This window comes from Equus caballus, chromosome 6 (assembly GCF_041296265.1).
Source record: "Equus caballus isolate H_3958 breed thoroughbred chromosome 6, TB-T2T, whole genome shotgun sequence".
Classification (NCBI taxonomy): Eukaryota; Metazoa; Chordata; class Mammalia; order Perissodactyla; family Equidae; genus Equus; species Equus caballus.
The window spans coordinates 22,561,414-22,585,759 of record NC_091689.1 but is presented as its reverse complement, the minus strand read 5'-3'; the positions used below and the strand labels follow the sequence as shown (position 1 = coordinate 22,585,759).

Sequence of the window (24,346 nt, the reverse complement as noted above, 5' to 3'; positions counted from 1 at the left end):
TATTATAGTCAACTTCTGTATACACTATATGGTGTTCACCAAAAGTCTAGTTTCTATCCACCACCACACAAATGTCCCCCTTTACCCTTTTGCCTGTCCCCCCTCCTCTGGTAACCACCAATCTGTTCTATGTATCTACGTGTTTTGTTGTTGTTGTCGTTTTTTAATCTTCCACATATGAGTGAAATCATACAGCATCTTTCCCCGTCTGACTTACTTTGCTTAGCATAATACCCTCAAGGTCCATCCATGTTATTGCAAATGGCACAATTTTCCCTTTTTTTGGCTGAATAGTATTCCATTGTGTGCATGTACCACATCTTTACCCATTCATCCATTGATGGGCACTTAGGTTGTCACCATGTCTCGCCTATTGTAAATAACACTGCAGTCTACACAGGGCTGCAGATAGCTTTTTGAATTAGTGTTTTCCTGTTCTTTGGATAAATACCCAGAAGTGGAACAGCTAGATGGTGTGGTAGTTCGATTCTTAATTTTTCGAGGCATCTCCATAGCGTTTCCAATAGTTTACAACCATAGTGGTTGCACCAATTTGCATTCCCATCAGCAGTGTACAAGGGTTCCCTTTTCTCCACATCTTCTCCAACGCTTGTTATACCTTGTGTTTTTAATAATAGTCATTTCAGCTCAGTTTGAACTCCTGGAACCTAGACACTGGAGATCTGAACTTACCTTCTTTCTCTCTGGCCACCTTTGCTATTTTGGGGAACCACCTCGCCCGGTGGAGTGTCTGGAGCGGCTAAACGCAGCCAGGGCATGGAAGATGGGGGGTGGCTGGTTGCGGGGTGTTGGGCGGTCGCCTCCTGCGCCCCCTCCGTGACCGGCTTGGCCTCTCCGCAGGTGCGCGCAGGCGCTGCTGGAGCACGGCGCCTCGGTGCAGCGCGCAGGAGGCTCGGGCGGGGACACGCCGCTGCACGTGGCAGCGCAGCACGGCCTGGACGAGCACGCGCGCCTCTACCTGGGCCGCGGGGCGCCCGTGGACGCGAGGAACGGCCGCGGCGAGACGGCGCTGGGCGCGGCGTGCGGGGCGGCCCGGCGGCCCGATGAGCACGCGCGCTGCCTGCGCCTGTGCGCTCTGCTGCTCCGCCGGGGCGCGGCGGTGGACGCGCGCGACGAGGACGAGCGCAGCCCGCTGCACCAGGCCTGCGGCCGCGCGCGCCCCGACCTGGCGAGCCTCCTGCTGCGGCACGGCGCCGACGCGGGCGCTCTCGACTACGGCGGCGCCTCCCCGCTGGCGCGCGCCCTGCAGACGGCCGCCTGCGCGCCCCGGGCCGCGGCGCCGCGCACCGTGCAGGCGCTGCTCAACTACGGCTCCCCCACCGTGTGGCCCGACGCCTTCCCGAAGGTAAGAGGTGGCCCGGCGTCAAACTTGGAGATGCAGCTGGGAGGTATGCAATGCTTCCCAAACTTCCAGGGCCCCAGGAACCCCCTGGGGCTTGTCACTAGGCAGTTTCTGATTCCGCGAGTCTGGGGGCGGTGGGTGGGGGGGGGGGCGGGGGGCTAGTCTGAGTTCTAACAAGCCCCCCGATGAGGCCCAGGCTGCTGATCTTGGGACCACACTTTGAGGATCAAGGGCCTGGAAGCCTCCAGCTAGAGTCACAAGAAAATTAAGAGGTTGGGGTGTCCAGAAGGGTACCTGAGTGTATCCTTTTACGTAGGGACCCCAAGCCTTTATTTTCATGATGCTGTCATGACTGAGAATGTTTTGGCAGCTCATCTTTGGGTGTAATTCTCAGAATAATGATAATCAGTCTCTTATGGCATCTGGCATTCGATCGGGAATGAAATACCCAAACTGAGCACCCACCGATTAATAGGATTAAGGAGAACGCTTTACAGGGTTGCACGTTTCTCTCATTCGGTCCCCACCACGCTCCTATGAATGTGCCAGGCACATGAGTTCTCCTACCTGAGTTTCAGCCCCAGGAGAAGGATCCATCCTGAAATAATAAAGGTGAAGGATAAAGATTTCTCATCAGAGAAAAGACTTTTCAGGAAAATGTTTCCAAAAGAAAAGTTCCCAAAATATTGGTTGGGATAAGAGATTGTCATGCCCAGTGTCCCCCCATCCCCCCAACCAAAAGACTTCGTTCCATTCAGTGTAAAATTGGGTGTGCTTAATTCAAAAAGTATCCTCGTCACCTAGACTCACCAGTCACATGCGAGAGACATATTTTGGCCTGATAAGTTTTCAACAAATAGCTGAAAGGCTGTCATCCAAGGTGGACAGTATTCTAGATGGTCTGAAATGGATTCACACATTTCTCTCAAAGGCTAACTTAGTGCGATAGACGCTGCAGAGTAAAGTTTGTGTCTATAAAAACATAGTTGAAGAGTGGGACATCCACCCATTCAGCTCCCTGAGTGTTTCCTCACCTGGCAACATTATGGCAAGTTTCTTCCGCTGTCAAGCCACATCTGAGTAATTCTCTTGTGGCGCTCTACCAAGACAGTGATTTCAATACAGTGGACTCTTGGAAGGGAAGAAACGCCAGCGTTTTTATATTTGGTAACGCTTTTTATATCCATCATTTACATTTTAGTGTTTCCCAGTATCAGCAGGCTTAGTTCCTCCAGCGGGAACAAGGCTCACCCACTGCCCCTCCAGTTCACACCGTGTTTGCATTCAACCAGGATGCACACTTCAGCTCTCATTGTGTGAACCTGCATAAAGAAGGAATAAAGAAACAAGGCTTTACGTGATGGGCCACAGTGAAAAGTATCTGGGGCAAATTCTTTTAAAGGAAAAACAGGTCAATATATTTCAATAGTGACTAGTAATAATCCTTTGGTAGCCTTGAAGGCATTCAATTTGAGTGATGTCATCTCTGCCCAGGTGTTCTAGTCCTGGGCGCAGCCCCACAGTCGTCATCCCTGGGGACAGGACTTGTAGTGCCTAAACTCTGTCTCCAGGGCTGTAGGAATTACCCTACCTTGACCTCAGATGCAGACAAGGCACAGTGCCTCCCCTCTGGGTCTCCAGGGGCCCTCTCCTGGGGTCCCCAATACTGTCAGCCACACAGGAATGGGGCTTTTGTCAGTGGGGGTGCAAGTTGGGGGTGGGTCTGGGTTTGGGGGACATTATGTTATAGCGGGGGCCAAGAGGCCATGAGAAGTCCTTAGCTCCTGGAAGTGACCATGAATCTCTCAGCGTTTCCACACCATTGTGGAAGCCATTGGCGTTTCCTTGAAAAATCTTAATACTTTGAGGCATTCACCAAAAAGCATTATTCCCTCATTGCCTCCCTTGCACATAACGCAGTGCCAGTACACTGACAAACAGTCGGTGTTTGTTGAGTGAATGAAAGGGATTCTAGCAACTCCAGGGCGCGTGACCTGTCGTTCAGTCTTTGGAAACGGGGACCCGACCTCTTTGCGCGGAGGTCCCCCACACCTCTAGGGGGCGTCCCGTGAACGAGTGCTGGTGAGATCCGCAGCCACCAGCTCCCCCCGCGCTCCTGGCCAGGAGTAGGTTGCGGAGGGGAACGCGTGTCTGAGAATCCTCTCAGCGCAGGTCCAAGCGTCTGTGATGTTCTAGTCTTATCCCTGAACAACCAGGGCAACCGGTCTGGACATCCGGCGGCAGCATCTTCCTCCAGCCAGGCCCCCTGCGAGTGCTCCACCAGGGCATGGGTCTAATCACCACGCGCGACATCAAAGGGACAGACGCGACTCGGCTCAGCAGCCCCGTGGAGCGCGCAGCAGACGCGCTGAAACGGGCCACAAAGATGCTCGGCAGGCAAGCCTCAGCGCCATGGCGAGGCGTACACAGAGGCGCCGGGGAATGTCACAGAGCACGCCGTCCGTGGGCAGCAGCCGTGCTTTAAATAGATGTAAAGAGACACCCACGGAGCTCGGAATTACTGAGGCAAAAGGTTTCACAGCGAGCTTATGACATAAATCACATTTCCCCCATGCTCAGACAAAGGCACCGTCCCCGCGGCGGGCGGACTCGAAGCATCCATCGGAGCCGTGCGCAGTGCTCTGCCGCGCGGATCAAAGCGGTGTCACGGCTTGGGAAGCAAGCATGTTGACAATGCCAGGCCTTTCTGCCCGGCTGACCGCTAGTTAACACCGGAGTCAGATATGGGGGCCGAGGGCAGGGGCAGGCTGGGGCCACGTTTGAGTTCTGGAAGTTGTCACGACAGGTGGGGCCCGGCCTAGAGGAGAGCCGGCAGGGGGACAGAGAAACACACGCGAATGTGGATCCAAACTTGTTTGGCAACTGCCGCTAGTTGACGCTGTGGCTTGGATGCTGGTCTGGAGTAACCGACTTTGCGCTCGCTTCTCTCTCCTCCCGCCCCTCGCCTGGAGGATGGATTCATGAAACTGTAGTGAAGCCCCGTGTTGTCTGTTTACAAGGCAGCACCGCTTTCACATCCCACGTCTTTGAAGAGCACCTCTCTGGCTGGACCCCAGGACAGAAGGCCGGAGCCCCCAAGGGCCTGGGAGGCCATTAAGTCCAGCTCCTCTCTGATGGCAGGTGACCCACCAAAGTCACAGAGCTGCAAAGGAGCAGCACCAGGACAGGACCCCACGTCCCCGGACTCAGCCCCCTGCTGTCCCCTGCCTCCCCAACGGGGGTTCATCTGGGAGTCACCCTGACGCCCAGCTCAGATTGACTGGCCAGCTTTATGTGGCCGTTGATACCACCAGACCTTCTGGAAGCACCTTCCATGTGCAATCAGCTTGTGTGGCTAAGACACTCTAGCTGCTCCAACTCGGTCCCTTCTCTCGGCGACTTCTATGCCCAGGGCTCTTCTGTGCCCTGCAGGGCGAGGCCAGCAGCAACAGTGGAAATGCGCATGCCGGCAGTCATAAATAATTCAAACTCAGTCGTGCGTGAGTCAGGGAGGGGCAGGGACAACACCAGCGATGCACCATGTCCCCCAAACCACGGAGGCCGTGCTTCCCACAGGCATCCCTTAAGCCCTTATTCATTTAACAAACAATCCTAGGGACCTGCTGTGCTCGGTGTTAGTTACAGTGATGCACAGCAAAACGTGCATTTCTGGCCCTCATGGAGCTGCTGGTCACGTGAGTGAGACAGCCCTGAGTCAGACAGTGGCACGCACCGATGTGAAGCTGCCGTGGCGAGAAGAGCAACAACGCCAAGGCCCTCGGCACCCTAAAGTGCCAAATAGGGGGTCTGACCTGGCTGGGGGGAGGGTCCTGAGGCTCCCCGGAACATGTGTTGAATGAGCCCAGATCTGAAGGCTGAAAACTTAACTATGTGAAGAAGGGAGGAAAGACCATTCCAGGCAGCAGGAACAGCACAGGCAAATGTCCTGGGGCTGAAAGAGGCTGCAACACGTGCAGTGGGAAAGATGACCCAGTATCTGGAGAGGAAACAGCAGAGGGAGCCAGCTGAGATGGGACCGCTAGGCAGGGGCTTGTTAAGGGCTCGAGCCTCTGTCTTAAGAACAATGGGAATCCATTACATCATCTTAAACAGAAGAGATGGCAATCAAATGAGGGTTTGGGCATGATTTCTCTGCTTAAGTGTAGAGACGTGCTGGGGTAGGGGCTGGTGGAAAACCACAGACTGCTGTGTCAATCCAAGTGAGGAATGCAGATAGCTCAAACAACGGGAAACTGAGGTTGATGGCGAGGACAGATTCCAGAAACATCTGCAAATCTCCTTCTTGTCTCACCTTCTGGGCACTGACCATGCTAAAAACACGGACCTAAAGTGTTCATGTTCTCTTTTTACCCAGTTACAGAATTAGGTAAAGTGACGTCACCTTACTCCAATTTCACAGGCGTTTTAGTGGGAGGATTTGGGGGTACCAGTAGTCAAAAACCAGGGCTCCCTTTCCCGGCTCCCCCGAGCGGTGTGTGCACCCCGGCCCCAGCGGGAGGAGGGAGAAGAACCTTCAAGAGCACCCCTGTTTCTCTTGCTCTTGTCTTATTTCTCCATCTCCATATCAAGCCAAGCGCCTGTGTGATTTTCCCCGTTAATTTTCTTTCTGCCGCCTCATTAGCCAGAGAGCGCGCGCGTGGACTCGAACGACATCTGCATGTCAGGCTAATGTGGCAGCCGCTTCTCCACAGACAGCAAGGAGGCGGCGGAGATTTTTAAACTGGGTTGGCGTAAAAATAATGAAGGCAGCCAGCTGCCTGGCAAACGTGAGGGGGCACAGAGCTGAGGGGTTGGGGAGGGCCAGGGAGCCCCGGAGAGGTGGAACAGAGGAGCGACAGGATGTGAATTCCCAGAGACAGGCAATAAGACTTTGTCACAGTCTGTAACCCAGGGAGGAGGGCCCGGAGGAGGTGCCTCTGTTTGGCGGGGCAGCTCTTCCCCAGGGGCTGGGGGATGTCCGTGTTGCATGCAATCACTGGGAACCATTTGACATTTTGCAGAGAAAAGTGAGGGGCCAATTCCGGGGTCCAGGTTAGGCTGAGGAAGGCCTGAAGTGGCAAGAACCACCGAGGATACCCTATAAATGTAACCAGACTCCATCTGGAGGGGTCCAGTGTGAACTGCTCGTCTTTATGGTGTGGTTTCCTCCCAACACAGAAGGGGGATGGTGGGAATCAGAGACTGCCGTGCTCCGGGAAATGGCATGGTGGTGGCAACTCATGTAGGCAAGAAATTTTGACACATCAAGGGCACAGTGTGGGGTGGTGAGGGATGAGGTTTGGCCAGGCTGGGGTGGGGAGATGCACGCCCCCCTGGCTCTCACTCTGCCGCTCGGTCTCCTGTGTTCACTCTCCGACTCTCTCCTTCTCTGAAGCCCACTTAAGCCTGACTTTGTGATGGTAATGGTTGGGGAATAAACACATTTGGGATAGGGCGGGGACCAGACGTGATCATTCTTACAATATTAATAAGATTACCAATTTAAAAAAGGCAGCCGCTCCCGTCTTTATACTAAAATATCTGTGACGACACAGACAAGAGGATGGAAGGAATGGAGGGAGGCTGGGAGGGAAAGAAAGCAAAGCCACGGTGCCGACAAGAGGACCTCATGTCTGAGTCGGGAAGAACTGACATGCCTCTGCTCACTGCCATTGGTTTTCAGGCAATCAGGCAGACGTTACAAAGGATGTTTCAAGTTGCCCAGGCAATAGGGATGCTTGTGGGGATGCAGTCAAGTGCGGAGGTGGACACCGAGGAACCAGGGTGCTTACCAGCCTGCTAACTCTACTGGGAAGAGGGCAAGAGGAAGAGGCTTCCTGGCCAAGTGCAGGTCACCAGGTGAATGGACAAACCAGGCAAGGGACTGGGCATCGCCCTCATCAGCCTTCTTCCACTTTGCCCATCGCAGTCTCACCAGTGGATGGAGAATAAGGACCGTGGACTTCCCCTGCATGTTGACACACCTCGTGTCTGGATCTCGCCTTAATCAAAGAGCAATAAAGAGCAAAATGAACTAACTCATTGGGGGAGGACAGAAAATAAAAAGTGAGACAACCCCCAGAAAATAGAGCAAATCCATGCTCTCACCAGAAGAAAAAAAGATATTTCCACAGAAAATCTGAGAAGTCGTGTGCAGTGTGCATCATCCTCTATGAAATGCAAGAAGATGTAGCCTTTAGGTGCATAAAACACAACGGGCTAAGATGAGAAGTCAATAGAATGGCATGGAAAGATGGATGGAGAGGATAAATTTATACTGAGAAAGTAAGAGCACAGAGCTAGATGAGATGATACATGAAACGCAGTAAAAGGCAGAACTGATTCATAAAAAATGAATCAAGTTGATGATGTAAAAGAGGGTTTTGTGCTGTTTGCCTGTGTGCCCTCAGATCCAGTCCCTTCTGCCCCTGTGTCCTGCTCTGTGTCTTGATGGGGCGTGACGGTGCAGCTAGCCCCTTCAAGCTGACAGTCCCATATCAGCTGACTTCTGGCTGCATTCAGCCAAGGGGACTCCATAAGAAGTGGGAGTACAGAGGGAAAAAGAAGCCAGGGTATTTCTCCTCCTCTTTCTCTGCATCTCTCCATGGCTCCCTCACCCCCAGATAGCTCCTGCTGATCATCACAGCCCCCACTGGGCAGCCCCTGACTTGGTTCCAGCCTCCCTCGTATCCCACATAACAAGAAGTGCAGAGGAAATGCAGGCTTCAGGATTGGTGGTTTCTGTGTCTTCATGTCGTCAAGGAACCACATGCTTTGCAACCTCAGCTTTGCCCTCAGAATGGCTCCTCTCTTGGTCACAGGATGGCTTCCAGCCACAGCTGGGACAACCACTTTCCTTGTTCATATCCAGTTGCTGTTCTCTAGAAGCCCTGAGGAAGCCCTTCCTTGTGTTTTAATGGCCCCAGTTGGCTTAAACCTACCCTTCCCCGAACGAATAAATGGCAAAAGGGATGGAATTACCATGATTGAATTAAACTAATCATTCAGAGTGTTGGGAAATCAGCCATAACATTCACTATAAAGGACTAATGTTAAAAGCTCTTCTTAAGTGCAAAAGAAAAAAACAAAGCCAGGAAACTAAAAGAGAAAGTGATGGTCATGAAGGACACAGACTAGAGAGCCAGCCCACAGATAACTGATGTTCCTGAAGAAGAGCCTAGAACAAATGGATCAGAAATAATAGTCAAAGACATAACAGAAGAAAACTCGCACTAAGAGTCTCAGAAAAGTCGAATGGATGTTCTCTGCGAATCAATGATGGGAGACACATTCCTATGTACATTCTAGCAATAATGTTCTAAAAAGGCACAGAAAAATCCTGCAAAGTATCCAAGCAGAAAACAAGTTATTCATAAAGGAATAAAAATCAAGCTGGACTCAGATTTCTCTACAGCGACATTATCATAAGATAGTGAAATATCATCTACAGATCTTTAAAGGAAAAGTTTAGACACTAGAATTTTAGACTCAGATAGCTTTCATTTTGATGACAAAAGACACTTTCAGATATCAAGGGCTCGTAAGACATGCCTTTCTAATGCATTTTTTAAAAGAAAAAACCTACTTCTATTTATTCAATTATTTATCCAACAAATATTTATTGAGCACCAGCCATGTGCCAGCAACATATTAGGTGATAGGATATATGAGTGAACAGATCTGAAAAGAAGTATTCCTGTCCTCCTTGAGCTTACAGTCTAATGGTCAAGACAGACATTGAACAATAAGCATAATAAATAGGTAAGTGAAGTGATAAGAACTATAGAGAGACGAGGCAGGGTGGAAGGCAGTTGCAGTTTTAAGTAGGGCGGTTAGGGTGGGTGGCTTTTGAGTAAAGACTCGAGAGAGGTGAGGGAATCAGCTATGTACATCTCCAGGTGAGGAGCAATCCAGCAGATGAACAGCCAGTCTGTGGCCCTGGGCTAGGGTGGACCCCACCTGTGTGCGTGGAACAAGGGGATAAGTGTTGCTGATGGTGGAGCGAGCAAGTGGGACACTGGAGATGAGATTAGAGAGATGGGGGCGGGGTGCAGATGGTGTGGGGTCTTGTAGGACATTGTAATGACTTTGGCCATTGGAGATGTTTGAGTGGAGGAGTGGTATGAGCTGACGAACATTTTATAAGGATCTTTCTGGCCTCCATGCTGAGAAAATACTTTAGGAGGAGGAGAAGAGAAGTGGAGAGACAAGTTAGGAGGCTGTTGCCATGATCCACACGGGGGATGATGGTGGTGTGGACAAGGGAGATGACCTGATTCTGGATGTATTTTGAAGGTAGAGCCAACAGGATTTCTTGACAGACTGAGAGAAAGAGAGGGGTCAAAGATGACCTCAAGGCTTTTAGCCTGAGAGACTGGCAGGATGGGTTTGCCATCAAGTGAGATGGGGAAGGTTGTGGGTAGAGTAAATTTAGGTTCTGGGGGAGATTCGGGTGTTCAGTTTTTGATGTCAAGTGTGAGATATAGCCAAGTGGAGATATCAAGTAAGCAGTTAGCTATTCAAGCCTGGAGTGGGAGAGTGAGAGATGTGACTGAGCTACAAATATACTTTTGAGGGTCAGTGGCATATGGCTGGTATTTAAAGCCAGGACATTGCACGAGATCACCAGGAAGGGAAAGTAAATAGAGAAGAGGAATGAGGACTGAATGCGTTCCAACATCGAGAAGATGGAGAGATGAGAAAGCAGCTGAGGAGCTCCAGGTAGGAGCAACCAGTAAGGGAGATGAAGAAATAAGAGCATGGAAGCCAAGTGAAGAACGTATCAAAGTGGAAGACACGATTAACTGTGTCAGATGGGCTGATACAGCAGGAGGGGAAGCAGAGCACTGAGCACCACATGTAGCCGGATCATTGGTGCTCTTGGCAAAGGCTGTTTGGGTGGAGTGGTGGAGGCTAAAGGCAAGATGGGATGGAGGTACTCCAGTTGACCAAGAGGTGATGTGAAAGACTATCTCAAGAATGGAAAACTCCATCTGCACATACTCTCAACGGTCCCTCCTAAATATCTCCCAAGTCTTTCCCCTCTTTCCATCCTGACTGCCACCAGCTGAGCCTAGGCCACCACCATTTCTCCCCTAGATGGCAGAAACATCCTCTTAACTGGGCTCTCTGCCTCCAATGTGGCCCCTCCAACCTCTTCTCAACATTGCAGCCATTGTGGTGTTTCTAAACTTGAAATCTTATCCTGTCACTCCTCCACTCATAACCCCTCAAAGGCTCCCCTGTGTCCTCAAGATCAAGTCCAGCCTTCTTATCATGGTCTTTCCAGTGTGTTCCTGCTACTCTCCATGTCATACTCCATGCCCCAGCCAGCATTTTCGGTTCCTTTCTGCCTCCCAAGTTTGGTAAATGTTTCTCCCCCTAGAACGCTCTTGTCCTCAGAATCCTCCAGACCTTTTGTAACTCCTACTCCATAGTCAGGTCTTAGCTTGAATGTCACTTCCTCCAGAAATCTTCCCCTGACCAACTCACCACGCCATTGCAAATCCAGGTCAGAGTTAGGTGCCATTGCCAGCACCTTGTGATTCCCCCATCTACTATTATTACTATTTGGAACTGTATTATTTGAGACTGTAAAATTCTGTGAAGACAGAGCTTGCCATTGTATCACGCAGACATAACACAATCCCTGACTTCTAGTAGGCGTTTGATAAATATCTGTGGAATGAATGGCTGAAAGGACAAATGGTGAGTGTATGATCCCGTTAAAATAGAGACAGATAATTGTAAGGCAGGCAATAAAACTAAATGCAGATACCAAAAATTATTTCTAACATGAAATATGGTCTTGTAATAATCCATAATCTGGAACCCAAACTCCAGATGTTTTTAAGGAGGAAGAAGAATTGGTTGTGAGAGATGTGAGAGAAGAGATGATGGCACATCTAGAACGCAAAAGGTGCTATTTAGATATTTGGAGAAATGCAGGTTAATATTTTTTATTTTGAAGGTAACTAGTAGTCAGATTTTAAGTAAGATGCATACTTCCAAAATATAAAAGATGTACACAAAGAAAATAGAAACCTGTGTATCAGAAATCAGACAACAAAGGAAGCAAGCATAAAAAATCAGAAAGAACATAATGAGATAGAAGTAAGACCAAATAGATCATTTATAGCAATAAATATAAATTTCTTAAACTAGTGTATTACCAGTACAGACTCTCAAATGCTTTAAAATGGAGTGAAACAAAAGGTTAAAAATAAAGAGTGGGCAGAGGTAATTCTAGCAAAAACAAACTAAAAATCCAATGATGTGTTGACATCAGCAAGCAACAGAGAAGAATTCCAGGGAAATGTGCATGATGAGGGAAGAAAGGATTTATTTGACAGTGACAAAGGACACAGTCCATCGGGAAGAGATGACTATTATGGACCCGTGATTATGTTAAAATAGAGAAACTGACTGAAAAATAATAATTGTAGGCGATTTTTAATGTATTTCTCAGTCTTTCACAGATCAAGTGGGCCAAAAAAATAATGCATTGAAGCTTCAAGTCATAAATGTGCAAATACACGTTGAACTTTGAATCCTGTGAACAGAATGCAACTTGTAGTGCTCCAAAAGCAACATCATTTGAATCCTTACTGCAGCACACTAGAAAATGAGGAGCAAAAGGTTCATTTTAAAAATAACCTTTTGAAAATTGCATAGCACACACCTAAATAACTAAAGCACCAATAGTTACTTAATTGCAGACTATTTTAGAGAAAAAGACAATGAGAAGTTTTGAGACTGTGCCTCAAAACTTATGGCTGTGACCACACCTCCGTTCAAAGGAAAATCCATGCCATTTTAAAAGTGACTTTTATTATGACTCCAGGAAAAAAGTGTTACTAAATTACCTGAGCAGTCAATCCAAGGAGTTGGAAAGAGAAACAAAGATTAATCATCTGGGATTAATAATCCCGGAGAAAGGCATTAATAAGGATAAAGGCAAAAGTTAATGGATTAGAATATTTTTAAAGAGAACTGATCAACAAAATCCAATAGCTGATTCCTTTTTTAAAAAAATGATTAAAATAGACAAAATTCCAGTAAGACTAAACATGAAAAAAAATTGAGAATACAATTACAGTGAGTTTCAAATGAGAAGGGTGCTTATTCCTAGATACAGTGGCCATGTCTCCCATCCAGATTTACTCTTCACCTGCATGGACACATCCACAAGGCTTCTGCCTTCCTGGGTTTCGCCAGTGCAGTCTCCCAGAAGCAGGGGAAGGAAAGAGAGTGAGGTCAGAGGATGTATTTGCTTGGCCCCTCTCTGCTTCATGCTGGCCCCCACCGAGGATCACTGCTCCTGGTAAGACAGCCCCCCTGACTCTCCATCCTGCAGGTGCAGGAGTGGAAATGGCTCTGCTATGAACCCCACTGTCCCCTGGAGTCCCCCTGCTCTTACAGCTGGCTGAATAGCCCCTGTATCAGTAAACCCTCTGCAATAATGCTATATCGAAGGTGCGTCTGTTTCCTATTGGAACCCTGACTGATACATACACAAAGCTAAATTTCTTTAAAATGAAGATTGTTTTCCAGGAAAATATAGATTAACAAAGTTGATTCAAGAAGAAGTCAAAACCAAATATGCCAGTAACCGTGGAAGAAATTGCAAATATCAAATTATTACCTGCAGCTAAAGGCCAGGCTTAGATGATGTCAAATCAAGATCTATTCTGCCTTCTTAATTTCAATAGTTATCTACTTTTTTAAATCTTCCAGAGTATTGAAAAGATAGACATTTTCTCAGATAGTTTTACTAAGTTAACATAAAGGGATATTAAAACCTGACAATAATAGCTCGAAAAACTAAAACTATAAACCAAATTTAGTTATTAAAAGTGATGCAAAAATCTTAGCAAATTGAATCTGCCATTATATTTAGAAGAATAGCCAAATAGAGTCTGTTTCATGAAGGCAAAAATGAGTCAATATTGGAAAATCTTTTTGTATCAACTTGGTTAGAAAAAGGCAAAAAAATAAAATTAAATCCTAAAATTTGTAGTAACCTAGGAATAGAAAGATATTTTCTTAACTTAGAACAGAGTATCTGATGAAACTAATATCCAAGATTATATTTTTGATAAAACATTAGAGACAATCCTATTAATATTAGGAATAAGATGATGATGGCTGCCATGAACACTGTTATTTAACATTGATTTTTAAAGCTCTAATCAATGTAATAAGACAAGAAAAATGAATATTAATATTGAGGAGACAATACTGTTTGCAAAAATGATTGTCTACGTGAAAAACCACCTTAATAAATAGTGCACTTACAAATCAATGAAAAAAAGAACAGAATATAGAAAAAATGAGCAAAACACATAATTTAGCAATTCTCTAAAGAAGAAAGACATACGGTCAACCAAAACAAAAGTGAATATTGCATATATTACCTGTCAAATTTAAACAACTAATGAGATGCTTTGGGTGGGGTGAAAGAGACACTCTCATACTCAATTCTTCAAAAAGTGTACCAATTTACACACTTAAAATTTGACAGTATGTTTTAAAAGTTATAATGTACATCCTCTTTGAGCCTGCAATTCTACTTCCAGGAATTCAGTGTCAGTATCTAAATAAGAGTGGTCAGAGGCAGAAGGAGATAGAATTATGTTCAAGGATGCTCATTGTTTAAAATATCAAAAAATATTGAGGCAACTTAAATAGCTAATTCATTGAATACATTATGATATATTCATAAAATAAAATATGGCCACTAAAAATGATGTTAAATGCTCATTTATAATTTTCGAATTGTTCACAATCTATTTTGAATGGACAAAAATCGTTTCAAAATAATATGCACAGCATCAACCCTTTTTGTTATACATATTAATTTTTTGTCTAAATGCATAAAACAGTGCACACAAAATGTTAATAGTGGTTATCTCTGAACAAAGAACTATAAATTTTTTATTTCTCTTTTCTGTATTTTAAAGGAGTTTTAGGTATGAAAGAAGCTAGGCAAGTTGTAAAGGAAGTGATCATATTGAGTGATTTCAATACTTTTTTCTGTCTGGCTCTGTGTTCAGGGAGCCCCAGGGAGCATGCTCGGCTTGGGCTTAGCTATTGGCCCCGACCATGGTCTCCTGTAGATATTCGGTGCCTCATCTTAGAAAAATTGCTTAACCTCAGTTTTCTCAACCAAGAAATAAGAAGAACAATTTTACAACACTTGGTAAATCTTAAAAGCAGAGAAGTGTGACATTGCCCCGCCCCTCCCCCAGATCAATTCTGAATTTGATCAAGCTTCTAAATCCAACTGCTCATTGACAGAAAGCAGAGAAAGGGCAGCGTGTTCAAAAACCCCCCAGGATACAGTCAGGAAAATCCCAACAGTGGGAAACTCCACAGGACAAATAACCCGGTTTCTTTAACAAGTAAATCACATGAAACAAAAAAGAGGGATCTAAAAATACGTCATCTCAACCAATCTCACCGTGCTGGCCTTATTTGGATTCCTATTCAAACAAATTATTTTTTCTAGCATAACGGCGTTTAAGAGAAATCTGTGAATTTCAGCACTGACTATAAATTAGATGATGCTAGAACTGTTGTTAATTTCTCAGCTGTTATGATAACACTGTTTATGTTTCTTCTAAAGGCTCCTTTAAGAGACACACTGAAATAGTTACAGATGAAATGATAGGATACATTGAATTTTCTTTAAAATAATATTAGCAGGAGGGGATGGGGGTGTGGACGGGGCAGGACTGGCCATGGGTGGAACGTGGGTACCTGGGGCCTTATCATGCCATTTGTCTACTTTTGCGTACATTCAAATTTCTCCATAACAAAAAGTTTATTTTTAAAAAGCGAATAGTTCCCATCTTTATGATGAAGCCAATGGACTTGAATTATAAATTGACAAATAAGGAAATAGGAATCCTTTGCCAGTGGGCACTATGAAAATAAAATGGAAAGGCAAAGTTGAGAGGAAATTCAACGGCCAAGCAATTCTTCTCCCCCAATTTCCTGACATATTAGAAAACTGAGGTAAGAAATTGGGAACACCATCCTTGGCCAAACTTCCTCCCAGCAGAACCTCATTCCTTTTCTCTGAGCAGCTCTCCAGAGGCCAAGAGAGTGTGCCAAGCCAGAAATATTCCTCCTGGGAATTTGAACGCTTAGCGCCTTGCCCAGACTTGCCATGAGGATAAGATGGGCCCCTTGCTGCCTTGTGCTCATCTGTGAACTAACCGCTGTGGTCCTTGAACAAGCCTGCTGTACTGTTACTGTGATTGCTCCTGTTCCCTTTGTGACCGAGGCGTGGGGAGTGGTGGAAGTGGGATGCAGACACACCCTCACATCTCCCCATTCTTTCCCCGCACGGACCCAAAACCCAGTCTGCCAGCCCAGTCTCCCCATCTCCCACCAGGTGCTGAAGACCTGCGCATCCGCGCCTGAAGTCGTCGAGGTCCTTTTCAACTCTTACCCTCAGCTCCGCGTGTCGGAGTCCTGGAAGGAGGCGATTCCTGAAGAAGTGTTTGAGGTAAGGAAACGGCTCTTCCTCCCCCCTTGAGTACAGAATTGTTGTCTGTCTCTGCCTACCCCTGGGTGGCGTTCTGCACAAACATCCAGGTGAGTATAAACCATCTGAAGAAGGAGAGAGAAGGGGAAATGGGGGGCGTGTTTGAGTTTTTCTGGTTTTCTCCTAGAGGCTCAGTAATCAGTCAGCCAAAAGCCTTTTATGAGAGCTGGGATGCTATTGGCTGCAGAAGACTGACTCCCACTGGCTTGAGGAATGTCAGGGCTCGAGGAACCAGTGTCCAGAGACGGGTGGGCGGCAGAGGTTCTGGCTCCTGTGTGTCCTTCATCTGCTTAGAGCTTAAGATATCACCAGGCAGCTGCGGGCCCTACAGCTGTACACGACAGAGTCCACCGTGGCTATCGATTGAGAAAGAGAGAACATGTGTTTTTTCTGGAAGCCTCTAGAAGATTTCCCCTCGGGTTTCATTGACTTGAGTCCCATGCACATTACTGAATAGCATATGGGCTGTGCCCAGGGAACAGGGCAGAGCAGAATTCAAGGAGATGACCTGTATTCTCTGAAATCACCCAAAACAGAGTTTCCCTAGACTCAGCAGGAGCTGCTCTTTAGAAAAGTGTACAGACTCTCTTGGTGGAGGGGGCTTTGAACAGACGGTGCTTCTCCCTGTATTGGGGTCCTGTCTGGTACCAGGTGGCCTGGAAAGGATCAACTGTGTGGTATGGGGTCTTCTGCTAGGAAAGAAAGGTCTGTTAGTTCCACGTGCACGGGCTGATGTCCCACCCACCTTCCTTTCAGATGCACCAGCCTTTCTACAAGTCCTTCTTTGCGTTGGCCCACACCCCGCGCTGTCTGCAGCATCTCTGCCGCTGTGCCATCCGGAAATTGTTTGGCAAAAATTGCTTTTACTTCATACCCCTGCTCCCATTGCCGAAGTCCCTGCAAAATTATCTCCTTTTGGAGCCAGAAGGTGTTTTGCATTGAAAACCAGAGCATTTGGACTAAGGCTCGAGTCCTCATCTTTTCTTTCCGTGGGGGCTGCGTGGCGAGGAGAGCGCCGAGGGTGGGACGTCCCACTCTGCCTGGCGGATGCACAGACCTCGCCAAGCTTCAGGTTCACCTCGGGATGGAACTGGTAATAAAAGCCCTTTCTGCCTCTCCACGTTGCTCGTGAGGATGGAAACTGTGACTATCCTAGTCTTGTATCAGAAAGCACCTTCCAACAAAAGTTGAACTAAAAGGTAGAAGTATTTTTTTCAAGGTTTGTCTCCCACCCCCAGTGGGTTAGCAACGTGCATGCTGCCCGCCAGCCTCAGACCCTCTGCCTCATGGGAAACGTCCCACCCCTTCTAGAGCTCGGCCACCTGGAAAGACTGTCCCCAACACATGACAGATGTACACGTTTAGAGAGGGCACCTGCTTGCATAACAAGAGCGCCTCCCCAGGAGCCCACTGGTGCTTCCAGCACAAGACCGTCCAGAGCTCCTAGAGGATGATGGCGGGGTGGTGAGATGGACATTCTGATCCTACATGAGTCTGCTGTCTGACCCCCTCAGCAGACCCCAGCTGATCCAGCTCCGGCAAATAGTCCAGGCAGCCAGATGCCAGGAGTAGACACAAGTTGACAGAGGTTGCCATCAGCTCAGCCGAGCATCCATAACAAGAGAGATGTTCGAAAGGTCTAGGACTATGTAAACCATGTCTTCTATTTTCTCTCTTCTGGTGCTTTGACTCTGGGGCCTTGCTGACGCTGGAGGGCCGGCCCCTCCCAGGGTGAGCCAATCCCTGGGGATAGTCAACAACTCGCCCCCAGCGGTGCTTTTCAACCAATCAATGCAGAGCTCATCCCAGCCGCCTCCTTTGTTGGGCTTTCACACTCTGGGCGACAGTCCAACCCAGGGCCACGTGCCAGACACTGGGGACAGCCCCTCTGCCCCAGATCCCCCTGAAATTATTCAAACTAGCCAACCCTAAGCCTGTCTACCCTGCCTCGACCGTTCCTTCCACGGAAACCATGGTAAAGCTCCTGCCCACATCCCCTCCTCCACCTCCTGACCAACCCTGGTGCTTCCCCACGTGGCCCCTGAGGCGTGGCGTGTCCCTTCTCTCAGGAATGGTGAGTAATAAACTCTCTTTTCAATGGCAGTCATCTCCTGATCTGTTGGCCTTACTCGACCTCAAATTTTCTACTCAACACCATATTTTAGAACAAGGACCCTTTATGGTCATCCTCTGAGGATGAGCAGTGGCTCCATTTTTTCCATTTTGAGCCAGTGCAAGGTGCTGCCAGGCGAGCCTCAGAGGGGGCAGGGCACGCTCTCCCATTGCAGCATCTGGAACGGGGTTCACATCCTGCCGATGATAGCAGGATAAGGGGGGATGTTGTGTGCACCATGAGCGAAGCCCACTGTGGGGGTGAAAGGGGGCCAGGAAGGGCCCACCCAGTGAGAGTGGGCATGTGAATGGGCAGTCAGGCTGAACCTTGGTGAGTGGTCAGATTTCAACTCAGATTTCAACATCCACCTCCACTGCCTTCAGCTGACCCAGCCCTATCCTGCCCTTTGAGATGGACAGCTCAGCTGACCTAGAGAGGCCACATAAACACAGCTTCAGGACCCCTCCCACCCCCACCCCAGGCTGATGGCTCTCCTCAAGCCCCCCCAAACAGACCTTCAGGAGCCACCACTGGATCAAAAGAACTTGAGTGAAGGCAGGAAAGTGCAGGGCACAGTGGAGAAAGAGTGACCTGTCCACCTGGAGAGGAGGGTCCCCGTGTGACAGCTGGAAGGAGGTGGATCAGGAGGGTCTCGGCTTCCACACCCGGGATGCTGGACTTCACTGGATGAGCTGTGAGGAGCCAGGCGGGCAGATGTAGTCAGATGGGGCTCTATGGAGAGTCCTTTGTCCTGGAAAGGGATGCAACACACTGGAGGGCGGGGAGGAGCCCTTGGCGACACCCTGGAGATGGGGCTTCACATCCTGGCTCCTCCACTGAGCAAGAACCGTCACTCGACATCAGCAGAGAGCTGCCCATCGGGAGAGTGAAATCATCTTCGCCTCTCTCACGGGGTCAGGACTCAGTGAGCTAACTGATGTAAGGCAGGGCTTCACGCTAAAGGGACCTTGTTGAAATACAGATTCCAGCACCAGAGTCTGGGGGGGGGCCCCGATTCTGTGAGTCTGCGAACTTGAATGGTACTGACAAGCTGGGGTGACTGGGGTGGTTGTTTACCCTGGTCTCTGACCCCACCAAACTCAGAGATGGCAAAGCCCCAGGCCCAGAGCCAGCCCAGAGACAGAACTCAATAAATGGTTCCTTCTATTCTCATGATTGTTTCATTATTAGAAGAGGAAAATAGCCTAATATTGGAATAAAAAGGGTAAAAAATGGAAAAGCAAAGCAATGGTATTACCAAGGACAAATAAGAAAGGGAAGAATGGGGGCTGGCCCAGTGGCAGAGTGGTTAAGTTTATGTGCCCTGCTTTGGTGGCCCCGGGGTTCGCAGGTTCGGATCCCAGATACAGACCTACACACCGCTCATCAAGCCACGCTGTGGTGGCATCCCACATACAAAATAGAGAAAGAGTGGCACAGATATTAGCTCAGCAACAATGTTCCTCAAACAAAAAAGAGGAAGATTAGCAGCAGATGTTAGCTCAGGACCAATCTTCCTCACCAAAGAAAAAAAACAGAAGAAAGGTAAGAGTGGTGAGAAATACAGCCACAGCAGCCACGGAGGAGCCCTGTCCTCACTAGGTTTTGCAAATTAGAATCCGAGCGAACACACTTGCCTACAGCATGTCGTCCAGCCATGCCTCTCCATCCCACCCACCTTAGAAAACAGACTGGTTGCATTTCTAAAATGCATTAAATTTTAATAATGTTTTGGAGTCCTGGAACAAAGTACAACTCTTTGAAAACATATGGACTTTATATTTCTAAAAATCTGATGAATAATGACCATGATTAGGTTTCCCAAAACACGTTTTTCCCCCAATTATAACTTAAACACAACGTGGTTCTCACAGCCGCCTGAAATCCCACCATTATGGAGGAATTCTTTCTTTATTATTCATTATTTCTACTCCCAGGAATTTTCTTTTGTAATTCAGATGCTCCCAGGAAGAGCCAATCCATGAAGTCCCATAGGTTTAAACGGCTCACTCATCGATTCACCATTCACTCGTTTGTTCTTCCCTTTAACCAACCCTGGTGGAGCCTGCTGGGGCGGCTGCTGGAGGGACTTGGGCACACCAGGACAGATGTGGGCAGGAAGGGCTCCCGTCTTGGCCACTTTCTCCCTGGGGTCGTCTCTTCCTGGAATGGGGGCTGCCTGTTCCCAGGGCAGGTGGCAGTTTGGGCACTTAGCAGCTGCTCTCATCTCTGCATCCTACACGCGATCATGTGACTCCTACGATGAGCGCCTGCCCCACCAGCCAGTCCCGTGTGACATGTGTCCAGTAGCTCCAGTCCAGTACTCTTGGCCAACACGGACCCACGTGCAACGGGAACACAGCAATGAACTGAACCATCTAAGATGTCAGGAGCCCTTCACGCTGCTGCTGACTCATCAGGAACATGACCTCGCAGCTGCTCCAGAATAAGTAGGTAATAAACTGACACTAGAAATTAGTCCTGAATCACCTGGGTCCTAGTGGCTGTCCAGATGTGCTAAATACAGTTCTTGAATTATGGCTGTGACTGCAATGGGACAAAAATGGCGAGTGTGACTGTTTGGGCCTATCTTAATCATCAAAGGGGATGCACTTCATTCATAGTTTTGCAGAATTTAATTACTGCTGGCGATTTGCTTTGTTAAGCAAAAAATTTGTTCTTTCAGGGACTGTGTCTAGCTGTGCTCTATGCTACATGTGTTAGGAAGTTCTGAGGTTAAGGGGATTTGCGTAATTCCACATGGATAAGAAGGAGGAAGAGGAGGAGCAGGAGTGGAGGGGGGGGAGGACAAGACTGAAGACAGAAGTGAGGAAGGGAGAGAGTAAGTTGAGATAAACACCCAAAAAGACATTCTACTTTGAGGCTAGAATTATCCTGGCTGACTTCTTTTCCAGTAAACAAAATATACCCTGGTCAATTTTTTTTCTTTTCTTTTGGTGGGGAAGATTGGCCCTCAGCTAACATCTGTGCCCGTCTTCCTCTGTTTTGTATGTGCGATGCTGCCACAGCATTGCTTGATGAGTGATATGTAGATCTGTGCCCGGGATCCCAACCACCAAACCCCCGAGCTGCCAAAGTGGAGCATGCAAACTTAACCACTATGCTACTGGGCCAGACCCTACTCTGGCAATTTTTTTATTAAAGGGTCTAAAAACGTTTTCCGTTCTAACATGATTTGCATTGGACATCATTACTTTTCTCTTTGAGTATATTATAAAAACTCAATTCCATAAGACCTAAATTGTTTTCGTAAATTTCAAATTTAGTTTTTAATGAGAAGCATCCACATGGCTCAAAATTCAGAAAGTAACAAAGGGTAAATGCTGTTTCTGCTGAAAAAAGATGAGGAGGAATATTTTCCCTCCAACTTTATTGACTCTGCTCCTTGTTATCTGACCACAGAGAATCCAAAGATACACAAGTGTGTTTCTCCACCAACAATGGTCCTGAGGTGCTTTGCCTCTTTCCATCCTGCCTAACTTGAATCCAGGATGAAATGTGCACAGCACAGCAGGATAGACAGACATGCTCCACAGCCCACAGACAATCAGCACCCGGACGTGGCATCAGGTGACGTGTCATGTTTGCAATTCTGAACGCAGCACTGGGCTTATACATCTAGTGTATTTGTGTCCGTTTAACTTTCAGTTCCGTGATAATCATCACTTCAGCATGTTTTGAAGAAAATCAAAACCACTGAGTCTTCAGGAAGCATTTGTTAACCCCAGGAACTGTATATAATCGTCACATTTTCAATGTCCTAAATAACCCTTTAGACACACGGTGATGGGCCCGGCTGTTGAACTTTTGCAGAGAACACTTAACCCTCTACAAAAATGCTATAAAATATAGGCTTGGAGAATGAGCTGGTCTGCTCCAGTGACTGGTCCTGATGCGGGGCATCTGAGAGGATGCTTAATCACTGTAATTGCGGATGTCATCAGCTTGCCAAGTGCTTTTCATGTCGTAAGGGCTGCCCAAGGACCAAGTGATAAGCCAGGAGTAGTGCATCTTTTATTCCATTATTTCAAGAATAAATTACTCCTCAGGCAAATTTTCTATGTTCCCTTGGGATATTCAGAAGCTCCGAAGTTTCCATTAGGATCAATACCGCATCTTATTTGGGGGGATTTAAGTATATGTTGAGAGCCATCAAAACACTTTTCAAACTCCAGGACTTATCTTGAAATTGTCAACCGTTTTCTATTTCAAAACCAAAATTAATTTCTTTAAATTGCTAAAATAAGCCTGAGGTCAATTTCTAGAGCCAGGCAGGCGGATCACCGTATTGAAATAATTCATTTTCAGAGAGTCCTGCAGGTGGCGCCATACGCAAACGATCTTACCCTGCCCGCCGCCCTGCTCTCCCAGAATTAAAGAGAAAACGAGATTTTAGCTCCCATGATAAAGGGGAGGAGAGCATAGAAAAACTATAGAATCATGACGTATCCTATAGAATTGTGTTGCTATAATAAAGAATTCAGTAATTAAAATATTGATTATGGAATTGCCTACTTCCTTTGTATTAAATATGCGCATTTTATAGGCAATGTGTTTATAAATAAATATAATTTTCAGCTGACTCTTTTATGATGCCATAATGACAGCCCAATCCTCATTTGTGTGTTAAACGTGTTCTTTAGCAAAATTATACATTCACCACTGCAATGTAACTAGCTGGCTTTTCTGCCTTCATCTAATCTTCCAGAATGGTATTTCTGCAGCCTTAACACTCTGCTTAATCACTCCAATAAAAAGAGTAAATTTCTTTGTAATGCAGTTTGTAAGCAATAAACACGATTGAGAATGCAGTATTTGCTGTCGACTATGTTTAACGCAGGGTTTTAATTCGGGGTGTAATTATTCATTTGGTAGACGCTTTCTGCGGCCACATTTCTTTTCCCTGCTCCAAAGAAAGTTGGTAAGTCTGGAAAACGTGGGGAAACCGGGTATCTGCGTACTTTATGCAAGCCAGAGTTTGATGCAGATGTTATGGAAAAAGAACATTTTTTTTATCTGCTAAAGACAGGAGGTCACATTAACTCGTAATACAGACACATAAAAATGTGATTATGGCTTCTAAACAGAACGCAGTAGGCTCCTAGTTAACACAATGAGATTTCTAGGAAGTGATGCATAAATTCTTCAAAAATGACACATTTCTCACGTTTCCTTCCAATTAAATTACTGAGGCAGCTAACAGCGATGAGCACAAAGTACGGGGGTAAAATGAGGGTTTTCTTCTGGTAACTGTGAAAGTATATTTTTATGAGAAGCAGTTAATATTAAGCTATTATTTTTCAACGGTGCTGGAAGGGATGTCTTGAGCCTTTCTTGCGCATCTCTCTCCAGAAGAGTCTGCTCCCTTTGTTTCTTGGGTTTGCAAAGAGGAAGAGAGAATTGCTCCTCTGGGTACCGCCCCCACCCTAGTCTCTAGAGTGAAAGGGGCCAGCCCGGAAAGGGATCCCAGGTGTCAGTCCTAGGGTCTGGCCCAATCGCTGCCCAGAGGCCTGCGGACGGCCACGGGACTCAAGAGTGCCAGGCCGTGGGCGGGGAATGTGGGGCCGGCACCCACCCGCGATTCGCGAACACGCGGGGTCTCCAGATGCTTCGCGCCGCGCGGGGGTTCGCGGCCCAGCAGGGGGTTCTTGGGGTTGGGGGGAGGGGAACGGCCTGCTCAGGGCAGCCCGCGGAGCCCCCCTCCCAGCGGGCCTGGGGGGCGCGGGGATCCAGCCCCACCCTCCCAGCCCCGCTCTCAGGGCCATGGGGTTCAGTGCCGAGCCCCGCGAAGGAGGCCAGAGGCGCGCGGGGCCTCCCGGGGTGGCGGCGGCGGCGGGGGAGGCAGGAGGGGGCGTCGGAAGACAAAAGGCTGTGAAGCTTTAAATTCAAAAAGATGTTTTTGAAAGCCTCGTCCTGGGGTTTGAAAGGCGCACCGAGGACAGCGGCAGAGCGATCCCAATCAGAAATGCGATTTGAAGCCCTAATGAACTTGATTGCGTGAACATTTATAATCCCCCATGGCCCTAAATGAAATCAGATATAATCAGAAGATACAGGGAAGGGAGTGTTTACAGCCGACGCCGGGCGGCTGCGGGACGGGGAGATGCGGCCCCGGTATTGATGTCGAAAATGATGGATAACGCGGGAATGGCAAATATACTATTTGTCTAATGGCTCGGCAATTAAATTCTCCTGTAAATGACCCATGCCTCATTTCATCCTAATCTATGGAATTTTGATTGAATTCGTCAGCTCTAATTGAAAAATACTGCACTTTAATGTCCGCATTGCAGTT

General features: G+C 47.5%; 1 protein-coding gene across 2 annotated transcripts in view; it reads left to right on the top strand.

Annotated features, from left to right (window-relative positions):
- ASB18 (ankyrin repeat and SOCS box containing 18) overlaps positions 1 to 22,862 on the top strand; it is a 64,805-nt gene extending 41,943 nt beyond the window's left edge. The window contains exons 3-5 of one of the 2 annotated variants that reach the window (XM_070269544.1): positions 862 to 1,366; positions 15,765 to 15,878; positions 16,674 to 22,862. In XM_070269544.1, the coding sequence (XP_070125645.1) occupies positions 862 to 1,366; positions 15,765 to 15,878; positions 16,674 to 16,859 (805 nt within the window). In that variant the 3' untranslated portion in view covers positions 16,860 to 22,862. The remainder of the gene's footprint in view (positions 1 to 861; positions 1,367 to 15,764; positions 15,879 to 16,673) is intronic. The other variant, XM_023642642.2, reaches the window with a different exon arrangement.
- The last annotated feature ends 1,484 nt before the right edge of the window (positions 22,863 to 24,346 follow it).